The sequence below is a fragment of the Neodiprion fabricii genome, chromosome 5 (genome assembly GCF_021155785.1).
Source record: "Neodiprion fabricii isolate iyNeoFabr1 chromosome 5, iyNeoFabr1.1, whole genome shotgun sequence".
Classification (NCBI taxonomy): domain Eukaryota; kingdom Metazoa; phylum Arthropoda; class Insecta; order Hymenoptera; family Diprionidae; genus Neodiprion; species Neodiprion fabricii.
Window position 1 is genome coordinate 9,275,851 of NC_060243.1, and position 18,492 is coordinate 9,294,342.

General features: G+C 38.4%; 1 protein-coding gene across 2 annotated transcripts in view; it reads left to right on the forward strand.

The window, feature by feature from the left end:
* The first annotated feature begins 401 nt into the window (after nt 1-401).
* Nucleotides 402-18,492, forward strand: part of LOC124183482 (rho guanine nucleotide exchange factor 10) — a 60,363-nt gene continuing 42,272 nt past the window's right edge. For both annotated transcript variants that reach the window (XM_046572032.1, XM_046572033.1), the window contains exons 1-2: nt 402-1,467; nt 12,804-13,314. In XM_046572032.1, coding sequence (XP_046427988.1) covers nt 12,887-13,314 — 428 coding nt within the window. In that variant the 5' untranslated portion in view covers nt 402-1,467; nt 12,804-12,886. The remainder of the gene's footprint in view (nt 1,468-12,803; nt 13,315-18,492) is intronic.

Below are 18,492 nucleotides of genomic sequence, written 5' to 3' on the forward strand. Positions count from 1 at the left end.
GTAAATTTGTCATCTAAAAAAAATCATACTAATTCCCATGATAGAAAACAGTTATTACTAGTTTTTTCCTCGGTCAAAATAAAACTTCCCGAACAATTCCCGGTTTTCCATGACCAACCTGTTTTTTCGGCAGGTGTGTGGCCACCCTGCCGAAAAGCATGAAAAATAACAATCATCAAAATTATGAAGTCCGTAACGATCGTTCGAAGCGAAGTGTGCTTCCATAGCGGCAAACAATCGAAAGTTTTCGCGGGGAGCAAGTATCGCGTTACAATTGCAGCAGTCGGTCAGTTCTCGAGTGTTTCCGTGAATAATCGGGCCGACCGAACCGCGTGGTCAGCCGACCAACCAACATGGCCACCTGTTGGCCGGCCTGATTCGATGCCTCGTGAAGTTGGCCCGCGACTCTCGCGGCGCTCGCACCGCAAGGGTAATTCACGCACCGAGTAGGTTGTATATTATGCATTGGAGGACGGCTGCATGCGGAGAGTAGAAAGAAGCCCGCGTGCCGTGATCGTTTTGCATCGAAAAACGGACACGCGACTGACGGAGTGACAGTGACAGTGACGCTTAAGCGTCGCCTTCGGACTATCGGCCTGTGCCGTTCTCGTGCGCTCCTCGGCCTCTCCGGCTAAACAATGGGACGCGTTCGTGATTCGTGAGGAAGAAAGCAAGCAACCGAGCGACGGCGACGGCGGCGGCGGCGGCGCCGAGCGGCGAGGCGAGCACGTTTGAGACTCGGCGCTCTGTCGTCGGATTTTTAGCCCAGTTCTCTTCAGGCCGTCTCCTCGTCGACGACGACGAGCCCTCGAGAGAAGGGTCGAGAGAAGTATCTCCGAGTCTTACCGAGTCGCTTGCTCGCGGCGCGTGTATTCTTTTGTTTCGCGCGCTTCCTCTTCATTCTCAATCTCATTCTCATCTTTACCCCTGTTCCCCCTTGATGATAAAATCCGGTCTCTCAACCTCAACCTCAACCCTGAGAGGTCGTCGTCGGGCACTTGCCGCCGGTAACAGGAACGCGGCGTTCCTGCAGCTAATATCCAGCCTCCTACTCCTCCTCCTCCTCCTCCTCTCTTCTGCTCTCTTAAACCGACCATAAGTGAAGTGCTTGGCGGTGAATAAATTGTTATTTTTACCACTCGTGCGGTTTACTCGATCTTTTACCTTCGCGATGAGGTGCTTGCTGGAAGTTTTGTGGTGTGACTAAAACGTGGGGCGTTACTCTCATAATCGTCATCATCATCATCATCATCATCATCATCGTCATTGTGGTATAAACAACAATGGATGCATGTAAAACGGCCGTTCGGTAGTGCAAACTGGGGCTGAACAACCGGATTCGTCTTTGTTTTCTTGTTTGAAAACTTCTTCCCCGTTCCGCCGTTGCGAGATTCGTATACATACACGAATCAAGAGATACAAACACGGATAAGAGAGGAGAGACACGCAAGGATTACAAGAATTAAGGTAACGATCCATTACCATGTCATTTATTACTCTAATGCGTATTTATCGCCTCTTAATTCCCGGATCGAAACTCACGCCGCCTTGCAAGGAGTCCAGAAACGGACGCTCGTCTTCTTGCTAACTAAAATTCCGTAGTAGCATGGTTCTCATCGTCGTCGGTTCTCGGGCTCTGATTCTGAGTTTTCTCCTAATATCCTTGTCTCTCTCCCTCTCTCTCTCTCTCTCTCGTTCTTTCCACACCCCTGAATATGGATATTTTTAGCAATCCAGTCCGCCGACGGCCGCTTTTCGGTTAGAGTCTGCACCGAGGTAATGGGAACCATAGATTTACCAGATTTACGACAAACATTCGTGAATCGATTGCGGAAATGCACGTCGTTTTCGGATCAAGAATCGATATTTCGCAGGTCTAGCTATTCGTTGGGGTTTCATTGATCGGCTTAAACGCTTATATAAACACGATTTACCCGTAATTTTGACCCAATAAACGGGGATCCATGCAAATCGACCACGTTGTCATTCGGCTTCGTTAAAAAAACGAGGTTGAAATCGGTAGCGTTATCGTAATGAAAAAATTGAGAAAAACATTACTATTTTCTTATTTTTTCAATGACTTTGAAGGGACTAAGATTTCGAAATATGCTTGTATTATTACGGTTTATTGAATTTCAAACAATTCCAATGTCACAAAATAACAATTTTTCCTCATCATAAATCGTTACGATAACGTTACTAACTTCAGTAGAATCTAAAGATGATGATGAAACTAGTAACGTTGACGTAACGAAACATCAGTGAAAAAAATCATCATTTCTCAATTTGAAAAAGACTTTCAAAGGAGTTGGCTTTTCAAAATAAGAGTATGTTTTGTTTTTCGTAGTTTACTATAACTTCGGACATTGCTAAGGGTGCGAAGTAACGATTTTTCCTATACATGCATCATTACAGTAACGTTACTAACTTCACAATCATGTCGAAGTCGACCAGGGCGCCCCTTGAAAACAAAGCGCAGATCTAGTATTTTCAGAATTTAAATTTTGACGTAACAAGGTGCAAATGTTGAAAACGATCAGTTCACAACACTTTTTTCGACTATCGTATCAGCATAATGTCTGCGTTAAAAATCAGTTAGACAAGATAATTTATCATGCAACGTATCATTTTAAAAATCCATGATTAATTTTTCGAATATACATTCGCAACAATCCCCGAGTAACAGTGACGAGAAGTGAAACAAGAATATATTACATATAATACAAACTCATCGCTTTTCAAGCGTCGGGTTAATCTCATGTTTTTGTTATAAATTTATCCTCGGATTATTGTTGTCACGTGCGTCGTATAAGCGCTCTGTTTACGGTGTGATCACGTTTATGCGCCCCCCTACGTATTACATAACTTTACAATTCAAATTTAGTGTAAACAAAACTGTAACGGTTCTTCTTCTTATTCTCTCCGCGACTTTTGGATTGCGTATTATACGCATAATATTACGCCGAGCAAAGCGTTTGCGACTCACGGTTTTTTTTCTCTACGTCTGTCTTTTTACTCCGTTTTTCTTTTGACATACCTTCCCTTCCTGCTCGCGGGGGATAATTTAAAATGCGCGCCAGGTGGCGAATATAAGCTAAATTACTCGCAAAGCCCGGGGGATTACCTTCACGTACACAATTCGGGTTGAAACCTGAACTTGGGGTGTTTCGGGTTACACATACATAATATACATTATATACCTATATTTTTACGGCAACATAAACACCGGTATTCATTAGCTCTCCGAGACGACCCGTTTTACAACTCTCCTTTGTTTGTTTCGTATTCAAATATGTATGTGTATTTGTTTATCGTTTCTAGTCACCGTGTTCTGCTATAAGCTTGTTGCGTGTCTTTCCTTCGACAATTTTCGTCTCACAACGTTTGAGAAATCTGATTTTTCTTCGTCTCAACATTTTTTTACTACGAACCGCACCGGCCTGATCATTCTTAGCCTTGTCCGGAGTTGAAAAAGTGTGTGTAAAGTGGATGGGACCCTATAGCGTGTCGAAGCGACTATTAATGTAAGGACGAACGTGCCCGATGTGCCCGACCTTTGTTTTCTTTCCGTTCTTCCCCAACGCATGTGCATACACAGATCTAATACTTGTCTGTGTACCCAGCCCACCCTATTTCGTTATTTGACCAGCATAGTTTGTCGAAGGAAAAGACACGCCGCGCGACGAGTTCGGACAATCTGCAACAATAATAACACTCTGATCGCAATACAATTTATCCTAATTGAAACGAATCGTCGTCAGGATCTCTAAACTAAGCAGGCAGGAGGAGAAAACTTTGAAGAACGATCTTTCCGGGGTTCTTTTTTCCCCCTTCGTTCTGTACCATAAGGTAGCCTAAAAAGCGATAGTTTTTCATTCCTTGTCGTCGCGATATCTCATCAAGTGAAATAACGAAATCATCATTCGTCTCTAAATTGCGTGCGCGTAATGAGTAACGAGGCGATGCGGGATCGTCCGGCGTATAATTGAGTGAGTAGAATGAGCGTATGGCAGATGATGGAGAACGCACTCGAATCGACGAACTGTAAAAGACGTACCAATTTAACCTACCTACGCCGGATGTATTTTAGTTTATTGTATCTACGCGTAGCCTGTTGCGTTTCTACGTGCGTTTTCGTTTTTTGAAGTTGCGTTTATCCCGTGCACTAGACGTTTATTCGATTGACGAGAAATTCTCTGTAACTTGATGAAAGGAAAAAAAATTGATGAGTAAATATATTGTAATTTTAAATCACGGGGTAGAGTTGAAGTTTCGAATTTTAAAAGTTCCGGATGCGCCAAAACATCGAACTTTCGATTGGTCCGAAACTCGATGCTCAAAGTTCCGAAGGGTCGAAATATTGTAAGGGCATAATGTGAAAATTTTAAAATCTGAAACATTGAATTTCTGGTTTGGTGAAATTTCACCGCTTTGATCTTTCCTTTGTTTTGGATTTTTCATATTTTCTTCACGTTAGAAATCCTGATCATTCCGATTTTCAGCTTTTCTCATTTTTACACCCACCCGTTGAGTAAATTACGCTGTCGGCGTATATTTTAATTTTCGGAATTTTACTCTATCGAAACTTTGCTCTATCGCACTTCGCAATTTTGAGCCGTCGGGTTTACGATCCTTCGAAGCTTGGTTGTTTCTGCAAACTTTGATTTCTTTTACTCCAACTTTCGGCACCGAGTAACTCGGAATTAGACGCTTTCGTAACTTTTCAAATTCGAAACTTCAATCCTGCCCCAAGATCACTCGGTTATTGATAAAACGAGCCGTGGTAATTCAGAGAATTCAGTAAATAGCTACTTGAAAAACAATCGTACAAATTTCAAATAATTTTGTAAATACCAGTCTCTTTCACCAACGAACGAAACTCCATGTCAACAGATGTTTCAGCCTTCTCAGTAATTTATCATGCCTCATATCGTGTGTCTACGAATAGATTTAATTCCCGGCAGTGCTTTGTCTGGATTTTCCGTGCGGTATTATACACATAGGCATGCTTTTATTATTAGTTATCGGAAATTCTTTGTAAACTGCACTCCGGTCAATAAACGTACACGTACCTATTTTCCCCCATCGATCTTCTACTGTAGTTACACGATATTTCTTACATTTACCAACTTCTATTGAGGCTTGTCGGCATTCCGCTCAACCTCCAAGCCAACATAGAAAGTGGTTCACAATTCACTAAAGAGCACATTTCCTCATGTATAACACACATAAATCAGTCGAGTGTTTTGGGATTTATAAACCACCACTAATTTTTCCATTGAGAATCACCAGCTGGATTATAATTAATTGAATACCTTTTTTCACACGCAGTGAAAATAAACAAGCTTTGTACGATGGTTATATTGACTTCGCTGGAAAAATACGTATTTAGGAAACTTTTACCGTGATTTATTGTATTTAACCGCCGTTTTAGGCAAATTGGCGAATAAAATTTTTTCATCTCGTCCCCCGAACAATCTGCGTCTCCGATCGGTCGGAAAATAATTCATAACTCAATAAGACATTTTCCGGAATGTTTGATGAAAAAACCGCGATTGTAGAATCCAATATTTAGCATAAAAATTAGCAACGCAGTTGGAAAGTGGCACCAAAATTTATACGTAACGTATAAAGCCTGAAACGATTTTGGGAATTGTGCGCGCTGCCGCATTCATCAAAGATGCGGGAAAAGAGGTGAAGGAAAAGAAGATTAAGAATGAGAGAAAAAAAGGAAAGGCAAGAAAAGAAAAGAAAAATAACTTCCATTGAAGTGTTATACCCACTTGTTAGGGGCGACCGCAAGAGTCTCTACGTAAGAGCATAAAATCGACTTTTTTTTTTTATACAAACTTCTTTTAAATATCAATAATGAAAGAGCTAGCCCTAGAACCAGCAGCTGCTGCGGTCCATCCATGATCGTTGCTTGCCGCTCCCCGTGTTGAGAAGAACGCCGCTAATGCGTCGTTATCGTAAATGATATTATACACATACATGATATATATGGTGTATTCCATGGCAAATAATTCAATTTCAAACACGACTATTTTTTATTTTATTGATTTTTTTTTCTCCAGGACACGATAAATCGTAGCATCTTTGAAACTGCCTGTGTCACGATATTTTATCCAAACATTCTCATAAAGTTCAACTTTGTTTAAAAATGACGAAAAATTCTTGTACTTTTATTTTTTTTTCCTTGTCTTTTATCTCAATCGATTTATAGATTGGATTTATGGTGGAACGATTATTATTGATTGAAAAAATTCAATGTTCAACGTTTTCGTAATGTCGCGAAAAAATATGCTGAAACTATTTCAACTGTTGAAAAAACGCCATTGAAATTAAATTTTATTTTGCGATTTTTTTTTTTTTTTTTTTTTTTTTTAACACCCAAGTGGTAAAGTAACCCGAACGACGTTCTAATCTACGAAAATTACCAAAGTGACTTAAAGGATAAATAAATAGACGGTCTCATTTCGTTTTCAGTAACTGCATTGATTCCCGTCAATCTAAAATTATTTTCAAAAATCCTGAAACAATCTTGAAAACAAATTTTTGATAATTTTTCAAAACAGGCAAAACTCTGATTCGTAACCTCAAAGTGATTCTGTAAAAGGAAGGTATAAAAACATAAATTGTGGACCTGTCACCCAAACAAAGTTATCAACGAAATGAAAATTAGTGTTGAAATCAAGATCGCTAGATTCGGCATGGAATGCTCCATATAAAAATTTATGCACCGAAGCAGCAGCGGACGATAAAGTTTCACTTTTCTTCGATCTCAGTTAATCAATCATTCAACAACTTGAAACTTCATTCGCCCTTCTTAACCTTATCGTATCTCGGAGCGGTATGAAATTATTGTTTTAAGTTGAAAAGACGAACTCGGTCCTCTCCCTCCTTCCCTATAATACGTATCCATTCATTTTGGGTAATAAATTTCAACCGGAAATGCTTCGGCCTCTAATTTGCCCGTACGTATCCCTCCACCACATGCGCGATCATCTACAAAAAAAAGTTTCACTTCTCGGTACGCATTTATTGGTTCCTATACTTGATGAGAATAAGCATAAGTCAAGGGCGTACCATCACAGATTTACGATAATTGTTTCACAGGAGATACAATCCCACTTGTTACCTTCTGTCTAGTTTCACGAGCGTCTCGTTTCTTCATGTTTTAAAAAACTGTGTTGAATTGAAATGAAAAAAAGACCCACTCTGAGATTTCCGTCAACTTTATTACGATAATAATTACAATGATTATTTATAATTTAAAATGAAAACATCTTTTCTATTCCATCATTTTTATATTAATACTATTCTTTATCTTCTTTTTCGTAAATTATTTTCTTACAATTCGACGATCGTATCGATTGACACGCGGTTAGTAGGACCATGTTGAACTTAGTGACATTATCGTAAAGATTCATGCCAAGGAAAAACTTTTACATCATGATTTTGAAATAGTTTGAAATTCGGTAAACCGTAATGAAAAAAAAAAAAAAAAACATACCCATATTTTGAAATCGTCGTTCCTTTAAAGATATGGTGAAAATAAAAAAAATAATGATTTTTATCCCAATCTTTCGTTAGGGTAACGTTACTAACTTTAATCTCGTTTAGTAGGTATATAATTTTTCATTTTATTTTATTTGAAAAACAAAAAATGTAGTTCGTTCATATAGAAAGGGTTGAAAGCATAACGTTGTGTATCAAAGTTTGTACAGGATTTTACAGATAAGCGATTCGAACGAGTGGAATCTCTTGATAATTGGTCCACCGCCTCTCAGGGATTTGAAGTCTTTTTTTAATCTCCTCCTGTCACGTTCTCGTATAATTCCATATCGATCTCGTCACATCTATAGCGCATTCATACCCGCAGTATATTATATTATACGCTACATACATGATACATAGGTACATGTATTCCCTATAATCTTTCCTACGTGATCTGACAGTCCAAAACCGTGATGTTGCTGCTTCTGCTGCTGCTGCCTGCTTCTGATCATCGTAGTCGTCATAAGCTTTGGAAGCAACGGAAATGACTGAAATGAAAATAAAATTGAAGAAACAATACGAGTAACAATTTTATATTAAATATCGATACGTATTGTTACTAAATCGTGCTGGGCAGAGGTTGAAATTACGAATTTGAAAAGTTCCGAAAGCTAGAAATTGTGATGTTTTTCCTGCCGAATCTTGAAGTGAAAAAATCAAACTTTGACGATACGTCGAAACACGACAGAGTTCCCAAAGTGCGAAAATGTGAAAATTAAAAAATTTGTAACATCGAAATTCCGAATGATCGAAGATTTTCAGTTCTGTGAATTTCAGACTTGGTGAAATTTCACCACCAACATCTTTCTTTTTTTTTTGGATTTTTGATATATTTACGCTCGGAATCTTGGTCATCCTCATTTTTGGTTTCTCTGATTTTTTACACCCACTCATTGAGTAAACTACGCTGTACGAGTATATTTTAATTTTAGGAACATCAAACCGTCGAAACTTTATTTCTCAGAACTTTGCTCCATCGTAACTCGAATTTTCGGAATTTCGAGCCGTCGGGATTTCGACTATTCGAAACTCAATTGTTTCGTAAAAGTTTGATTTCTTTTCCTGAAGTTTCGCCACAAAATAATTTGCAATTCATCGCATTCGGAACTTCGACTCCGCTTCTACCGTGCGTATTCCATCGGTAATAATAAAATTCCGATAACATAATCCACATTTCTAACAGTCACATTGTCACCTGCACCGCGTGTCTCCGATTTATCAACGAAGCACACAACCTGCATTTACACGTAATAAGAAAAGGAAGAAAATGTTTGTTTTGCGTGCAATTTCGTTCCGTCTCTTCTCAATCTTCCATTCATTCATTCATTCATTCATTCATTCGAGCCGTGACGACAAAGATACACACACGGTGCTTGTATACGCGTGTCGGCACGTATAACGTTCCGTGAATTAACCGACTGTGTCGTGTGTGTTCCTTGCCAACATCCCATAATCCCATCCAACGAAGCCGTTATCCTACACCTGCATCCCCCCCCACCGCCACTTAACATACACAACAGCTAGTTTTCTCACGAATTTTATTATTTTCGTGGTCAAAGATACCACCGAATTTTTTTTTTTTGTGTATTAACCTTTGTGTATTGTACAACGCTCGAAATAAGCTCGGGTGATGAAATTTTTTTGTCACACGCTGTCGCGCCTTTTATCGCATCTCTAGGTGAAAAGTTATTGTTGTTGTTATTCTGAACACCGGTGCGACATTTTTGGTTGGAAAAAAATCGCAGGTATTCTTCGAGACTTGACCTTTGCGTTGATTTTGCCTTTTTTTTCTGTGCTTCTTTGGGCAACTGTAAAATTATATCTTGAAACATTTGGGTTTCCGAAATATGATTTATGCTTTACTTTGTTGGAATTTACTGTAAATTTTAAAACTATGTTGAATTGATTCATTTACGTCACGTTATTGACGATTATAGCATTAAATAGTTTGTGGAAAAAGAGGAACTCGATGTACCTTAATTCAACTTTTATCAACAAAATATTTTTTCTACTCGCCAAGAATTCGAATTCCGCGATGATAATTTTTTTTATACGTTCCCAATGCACTGCCAAATACCATGTAAAATTTACAGAGAAATCAAAGGTGTCGTGTTGGAAGAAAACAAATAATTTCCGTTTTTTTCTCGTTTAATAGCCTTTCTTATGCCATAAAAAATATAACATGTATTGCATTGACTAGTTCGTTTAAAAACAAAACTTTTTTCTATTGAATTTTTTTTTAGTCCGACTTCAATCTTCCGGGATGTACGAGTGACAAAAAAAATTTTTTTTTTTTTTTTTCGAAACGCGTAAATTGAAAAATTAGTAATAATTCACAGAGAATACCTTTAAGTAGTATTACTGGATATTCAATTATGAAACACATCCAAGAGGATAAAGAAAAAAGTGGCCGCCTTAACGGAGACCGTCCCCTATGTGATAAAATCCTTTTTTTTTTGTAAATTCTTTGTCAAGTGGAACAAATTTTATTTAAAAAAATTGATATCAAACATCTTAAAATCATAAATGAGGAAAAATTGTTTTTAAATACAATTTTCAGAAAATACGATAAAAGCTAGAGTGCAATTTAATTGAAATTTCAATCAAATCTTAGAATATTTATCGAAGACGCGAATGTATTTAAGATTATTTCAAAATTTTCAAATTCTTTCAACACTCATTTGTATAAATCAGACATTTTTGAGGTGCTTAAAAAAAAATAAAAATAAAGAGAATTATTATCTTGAAAAAGGTGAGAAGTGGCATTGTTACGATATTCAAATTGAGATAACTTGAGTGATGAAAACAGAGACCAAGTTTCAAACCGACGTATTAAACATACTGTCAAATTTTTACCAGTTGAATCGTAATTACAATTTGTACGTTACACGTATAGTGTAACTCGTCTCGTAACATATATAACGTAATTGAATGTTATTCATTTCTCACAACTGTCTCTAATACGAGAAAACGCGCGCTCTGGACACGCGGTTGAATGAACTAAATTCACACGCTGCTTTCCTTCTTCGGAGCTGTTAATTACTCTGACGTCATCGTGCGATTAACGCTCCTGTCCTAATGCCTTTAGCCGTTGTCGTCGTTTATACTACCGCATTATCAACGATTCAAGAGAGCTGGGATTACATTTTTTTTTTAATTTTATTTCATACGGTATTTTTCACACATGATGGAATTACCGCAGGTGTAAAAATTTCTTTTCATGTTTTCCCAATTTCTCAATCATGTTTAATAATTTTTAAACGGTGAGTTTTTACGTAAAACCGATAACAAAAAAATACACCAACAACAATAGACAATCAGCGCGGTAAAAAATTGCGCGTACGATAATTCTCTCAGATTTATCGTGCTTTATTTATAATCTGTGTAATATACTGTACATACATAATAACCACGCATAATCGGGGCGGGGTTGAAGTTCCAAATTCGCAAAGTTCCGAAAACGCCTAATTCCAAATTACTTGGTGGCGAAACTTTGAAGTAAAGAAATCAAGCTTTGACGATACATCAAAGTTCCGAAAATTCAAGGCCATAGAGCAAAGTTCCGAGAAGTGAAGTTCCGATAGAGCGAAATTCTGTAAAAGTAAAGTTTCGATGGAATAAAATTCCGATAATTAAAACATAAACAGCGTAGTTTACTCATTGGGGTGGGGGGGGGGGGGGGGGGGGGCAGAAAATCAGAATGACCAGAATTCCGAACGTGAAAATATGAAAAATCCAAAACAAAGAAAGATCAAAGTGGTGAAATTTCAGATTAAAAAGTTTTCCCATCTTCGTCCCTTCGGAACTTTGAACGTCGGGTTTCGGACCATTCGAAACTTTGACGTTTCGTCAGTTTGATTTTTCAACTTATCATGAAACTCATATATCATAAATTCAACTATTATTGTAAGGGCGCAAAATAGTAATTTTATGGTTCAACGTTTCCATACGTTAACGTTACCAACTTCAGCCCGGTGACACATCTTCGTTCGCCTTACGGATGTCTCTTGGGCGTAATATTACGTGGTATAATGGTATAGGGTGTACAACACGCATCGCTGGGTTTCTCAGAAAAAGAAGAACGCATCAGCTGTAGAGCCGGTTGTTAGAAAAACATTAATCGAAATACCCTTAATGTGTCGCCATAAACCTTGTCTTATTAATTCGGTTCACTTAATCCGCTCGATATCCGAAACCATCGATCCAATGTATCGTACCTTGCGTACGCAGTCGGCGGCTGCTCGATAATCAAAAAAGTTCCAGCATTTTTAATCACTTTGTTGCGTATGTTTTTCTCATTATTTTATGGGAAGATCATCGTTGCTTTTACGAATTTAATACATAACCTAAAGTTGGGGAAAATATGTAATGGCTATCAAACAATTTTTGGGATTTCGGTCTGGTCGATGAGTAAAATCAGCTCAAAAATAATGGAATCGGACTAAAATAAAAAACAGTAAATTTGTATTATTTTCAAATAGACGAGGGTGTAGTTAGTAATGATACAGTTGTGATACGTTGAGAAAAAATATGAGATCAAAGTTAGCGACGTTATCGTAACGAAATAATGGAGAAAAAATCACTATTTTCTTATTTTTACAATAACTTTGAAGGAACGAAGACTTCAAAATATGAGTATGTTTTTGTTTTTTTTATTACGGTTTACCGAATTTTTCAAACAATTCCAAGATCACGAAGTAACCTTTTTCCAGCATGGTGAAAAAAATCATGAGACTGGAAGCAATAACGCAATTACAACGAATAATACGTTTGATAAAAATCTTTATTTTGCAACTACAGCGTTGTTTTGAAATTTATCAAACCCATATCAACGATGTAAAACTTGCGCGCATATCTTGAAAATTTAATTCCTTCAAATGAATCCTTGTAAAGATGCATAATACTGATATATTTCCTAATGCGTTGTTGCCAACTTCACCGATGAAATTAGATTATCAAAATATGACTATATTTTACTTTGTTAGGTTTTTCAGGATTTTTTACACACGCATCGTTACACTAACAAGTAACGTGACCAACTTCAATCTGATTCAAATTGTTGATATCCCAGCTTGCGTAATTCGAATTTCGCTCAGATCAACTTAACTATTACGTATCACATGCGCAAATAATATTCCTGGCGATGTTTTTTCTGCTGTTTATCACGAATTTTTATTACGCAAACGGTGTACGGAGTATAAATTTATAAATATATAAATATAACAATGTTCTCGTTGGTTTTTCAGCACCAGGATGTGGTGTGAAAAAGATGCGAAATAGGCGGGGAGCGAACAGGAAGAAGAAGGTGGCAGCAAGCGAAGGATGAACAATGGCCTCCTCCCTCGGTGCGGGTGGACCAGGTCTGGCTCCAGGAGGTTCCATCCCTCGGAGAGCCAACCTGGAGTTCCCGCCACCGCCGCCTTATCCACCGCCCTCGAGGAACGCGGCAACGCCGCCGCCGCCGCCAAATAGCGTCATTCCCTCTTCGCCGACGTCATCCTCGACGCCCCGGCACTCTAGTCAGACGGTCGTCGCCTCGGCGCAGGATTATGCCTACGCCTATTACGAGCCTGGACCTAGTCGGCTGCATCCATCGGTCTTTCATCATCATTCCCACGCCCAGTACCCCCAGGTTCGTCATGCCTCTCTGCAGCAACAACCGGCACAAACAAACGCCCAGGAATCAATCAGACGGCACACTTACGTCACTCGTTACGGTACGGAGGAAAATATCTACGAGGAAATATCGGAGATAAGGTGAGAGACACTGTCGTGTATCCGTACGAGCTGTGTGCACTTTGGCCGCAGTGAGACGGCTTGTCTTCTTCTCGAAGAGTCCGTTACGTTGGCAGTACTGAATCAGACCGAAGCGCCACCCTCGGCCGGCTGCGAAACCGGCTCAATCTTTGTGAACGCAATATAACCCGTGACCGTTTATTTGGCAGAACGTAATTTAAATGAAACTGAAACACAGAGTAAATATAAAACTTGGGTATTTAATCGTTGGAATCAACAGACGTTGTCAATACAATATCAAGCCTCACGCCGAACTGTTTATAGTCAGTTTCTCTTTCAGTCCACTCTCCCTAGAGGTGGGAATAGACCCGAGCGTCGTGACTTACGGGTACGATTGTGATTTCATTCCTACCATCACAAATCTAACCTAAAAATACAAAATTCGGCGGTCATAACGGATAGGGTGACACAGCTGCGTTTCCCTTACGGATGTGTGGTGGGCGTATTACGTTCTAAGATAAATCATGACCGTAGAATCTAACCCAAAAACACAAAATTCGACGTTCATAGATTAGGTTATGTTTACATAGATTGAGCTGCTTTTGCGATCGACCGGTGGTGGCGCTGCCCGCTGATTCTGCATTGCCAACGGAATCGACTCGTTGGAAAAATTAGTCGCCTCAGAATCACTGAGGCCAAGTGTACTCGTCCCTCGTTTGTATAAAAAGGCAGAGGAAGAAGTCGCGATTGAAAATGGTCATTTTGGCGAAATACAATGATACTCGAAAAATATTCTGATGTTATTACGTTATACGATGGTAGCGATGGTCTTCGCTGAGAAGCAAAAATATTTCACACATTTTGAGCAGAGAAAAGGAAAATCGTTTGAATATATTTACATCTTCTTTTATTAATTTCTTGATTTTTTCTGATAAATAAGAAAAAATAGGTCTCGATTATTCTTTGTTTCTCTGCCTTATGCACGTATAAAGGTGGGAGCTTTTTTTCTTTTAAATGCAAATCCTAATTCAATCTGATTTTGGAATTGAGTTCGTTAGTAGGATCATCAACGAAGAGACGAATCATACAATAGCATTGAGTATCAACGGACTAATTATCATGTAACTAACTAAAAATGCACTAACAAAGACAAGCGTCGTATGGCAGAAAATCGTGATTTGGCTGCTTACTTTAGCTTCAATATTTGGAAAATTGAGGTAGAAAGAAAAATATCGAAAGTATTCAATCGGCACATTCCCAATTTCATTCTAATTGGATACCTGGTAGTACTCTCAGATACTTATATAACAACTACCCGTATTTCTTTTTTTATTTTTATTCTTTATTTTCAAAACTGACGAAATTACAGGCAATTACACCTGCAATTATACGAAAATTTGAAAAACTTACAGCAAGACGGTGCAAGTATCTCTCTAAGTATCTTCATTGGCTTGGAAGTTCTGAATTATATAACTATCGTCGCGAATCGATTGCGAGAAAGTTACAGATAAAAAATTGAAAAGGTGTTGACAAATTAAAAAAAAAAAAACAATTTTTTAATTGGAGAATTTGATTCAATATTATCTCAACTCAACGCTCGTACGTCATCATCGCATTTCGTATAATAGTTGGCTGGGTATCCCTCACGGAAAAAAACCCAAATTGCGTGTAAATTCGTACCCCTAACTTTCTTCTTATGGGAAATTAGCATCATCTATGAGTTGGGATTACGAATTTACACCCAAGCGGAGGTTTTTTTCCGTGCGAGATGCGCTTGGATTGCTCGCCTATTTCCTATTCGTAGCTTTATCACACACCTTATATCGGGACAATCTCTTGAATCTTGAAAATCAACCGCGCATGCGCCAAATAATTCAATCTCATTGGTCTCATTTTTGCATGCGATGCAGGCGGCCAACGTAAACAAAATGTGTACGTTTGAATTTTCAAAGAGCATGAGCATTAAATTCCGACCATTCTTTGAAGAATCAACTTTCCGACCCAATAACAAATGCTTCCCAAACCTTTCCGGGTCAGCACCTCAATTATTTGCGATTCTAACCTCGAAAATTCGTATCAACTACATCGCCGGCAGAAACAGAGTTTGACAGCTGAAACTCGGGATGGCCAGCCGATAAAACTCGCGCATGCGCGGTTGATTTTCAACTTTCAAGACATTGTCCCGGCTTATGTGTCCCTGAATATGAACTATATTTGCGAAACTCGATCGATGACGTGCACAAAACGTAACTTTTTCATCCTTGGTACGCAGCCTAGGTGAATAGATCAGGTGCGTGAATTGAAAAAAAAATAAAAAAGAAGAGTAAAAAATAGCAGAGTTGAATTTGAACGGATATACAGAAGGATAATAAAAAATCGCACTGTTGTTTGAAAAATTCCAAGACGCGATTACGGACAGTCGAATAATGGATAAAATTTCTCCAATGAAAAATGTATTGTAAAAGATTTTCAAAGACCGTGCGATAGTTGAACTGCGATACTGTATCATTTGGTACAACTGATGGGACATCGTCGGCGACAAGGTTTACATTGTTTTATTACATGTCGGGCATTCCGATGTGGACGTTTATACTTGGAGTACTTGGTACCAGCACCGAAGTCGTGTATGCATACACCTGATGTATTGAGAAACACTGATCTAGACTAAATAATAAGTTGCTTCGTGAGCAGAGCGCAAGCCGTAACCGTGCAGGTTGTGTTACAAGGGTGAAGGAGCAGTATAAGAGCCTCGGAACCGACAAGTTGAACGTGCGTCCTGGTGGTCAGTAGCTGTTAGAGGTAACGTCAAAAGTATAAAGGAGAACGCTATTTCTCTCTGCGTGTGTATGCGTATGCATTGATGCATTAGTGTATACATAGGTGGCACATGGGTATTGTACAGAGGAAAGAGAGAGAGAGAGAGAGATAGAATTTCCTCAAGATAGACTATTATTTTAATTAAAGGTGTAGTGCAGAGACGAAGGCGAGAGCAGCTCATGAAGCTGAAACTGGCGGCCAGAATTAGCAGCCGAATGTGTTAAACTTTTTAGAAATAGAAAAATGCAGTTCAGTTTTATGCGGCGGGGTTGAAATTCCGAATTTGAAAAGTTCCAACAGCACCAAATTCCACATTTTTTTTTCATGGCAAAACTTGAAGCAAAGAAATCCGACTTTGACGAAGCATCAAAGTTGCGAATGGTCCGAAAACCGACGCTCAAAATGTCGATAGGGTATAACTTCGAGAAGTCATGGTTCCAAAATTGCGAAAACTTTCAAATCTGGAACATCGAAATTCTGAAATTCTGAAAGTGGATCAAACAAGGTTTAATTATTTAACATCATTGGATCCGGGTTAAAATGTGAAAAGAAAATGTGTAAATAACCAAAATTTCTGAAATTTCTATGTGTTTCGGCTTGCTATTTTCTTATCCGTGTCGGTCATTCCATAGTTTAGTTTCTTATATTTTGTCCTTTCTACATTTAAAATTTTTACATGTTTTAATTCCACCCGGTATGTTTAGGTGCCTTTTTACAAAATCTATACTTTGACGCTTCCAGTTTTCGATGTTTCTACATTTCTAATCCCACCCACTCTACGATCACAGATCGATGTTACTTATTACTGTAATTCATTCGTAATTATTCAATATTGCAATTATTGTTCACCTTAGTTTTATTCACACCAATGCGATGTCGTATTATAATTTTATTATTGATAACAACAACTTATTTCGTTAATTTTAACCTGTTAATCATTGGACCCTTTCTTCCGACTAGTATGCTATATTTCGTAGCGATATACAATTTTTAAGAACAGATACGTGCAGAAAAATTCGTATCAGAAGTACGTAGATAGTTTCTCCGTAATTTGTACCTCAAGTTTACAACAAACGAAACGACCAGCCGAAATTACTCCAATACCTAAAACCACATTTTCATCAACGAAATTTAACAAATAATAGCTTCGTATATCATGCACAATACACACGCGCAACTTATCCGTCTTACATTCATGTATAAATACTACAGTATACAGCATGACTATAGCCGAAAAAAAACCTCCATGGGTGGTCGAATTCTGCGGCTTCCACCGCGTCGTTCTTCGGCATTCGTTGCAAGTTCTCTGACTGTGTATATGTATATATGTATATATATAAATATATATATATAAACACTGAATGTATATATCGCTAGTCGAATGCATACCGGGTGTGCCGGGCGGTCGGCGGTCTGAAGGTTGAGGTCAAAATTCTACAAATTCCAAAGATATGAACGGATTGACTGTGAGCGTTTTGTTGTCGTTGTTGTTGTTTTTTCTTCTCTTCTTTTATCTTTTTAATCCTTTTCTCTGTCCCCCGCGCGTTTCTAATGGACCGATGGAAAGAAAATAAAACAGGGGGCCGCTCACTTCGTTTGACGATTTTTACATACCTTGAATGAAAATTTATAAGGCGCAGACGAGTCTGACCACACGTGTGTAAATAATTGTCGTAATCAAATCCACGTGTTAAGTTACATGCGGTAGTCGTCGTTGACCTTAGACTGTGTGCGCGTACATGCATACGTACACAGGTATAAAACCAATCTGCTACCAGAGCATATATAAGGTGCATACTTGAAATTGAAAAAGTTTCGAATTCTCTCAGCCTAATTGCTATCTTAATCGCTACCGCGAAGACTGACTTACAAATTAGTACAGTGTGCACACATGGTTTTTTTTCCTTATTTGAAAATTCTAATAGCCTTCGAATCATGTTGAAGCTAGTAACGTTATCGTAGCGATTCGTGCTGATGAGGAAAAAGCGTTATTTCGCGATTGTTGAAATGTCTGAAATTCATTAAACCGTTACAAAACAAAACACAGTCATATTTTGAAATCATAGTTCCTAAAAAATCATTGTAATATTAAGAAAATAGTGATTTTTTTTTTTCACCAAAGTTTCGTTACGATAACGTTACCGAAGTCAGTTCGTTACAATCTCTTTACGGACGATGTGTCCGAGAAAAGGTTTTGTCTACGTTTTCGTCGTTGTTGTGTTTTATTTTCATGCTTCTCTTGAAAATTACTGGGGTGCGAGGGTTTTATTGAATTCACATGGGTATTTATTGATACAAGGGGTTTACTGCCTCTCGCTGCAAGTAGGAATGGCCTGAAACTACCGAAGCTTCTGCTCTCGCAGGGAATCTCTAAACAGGTTT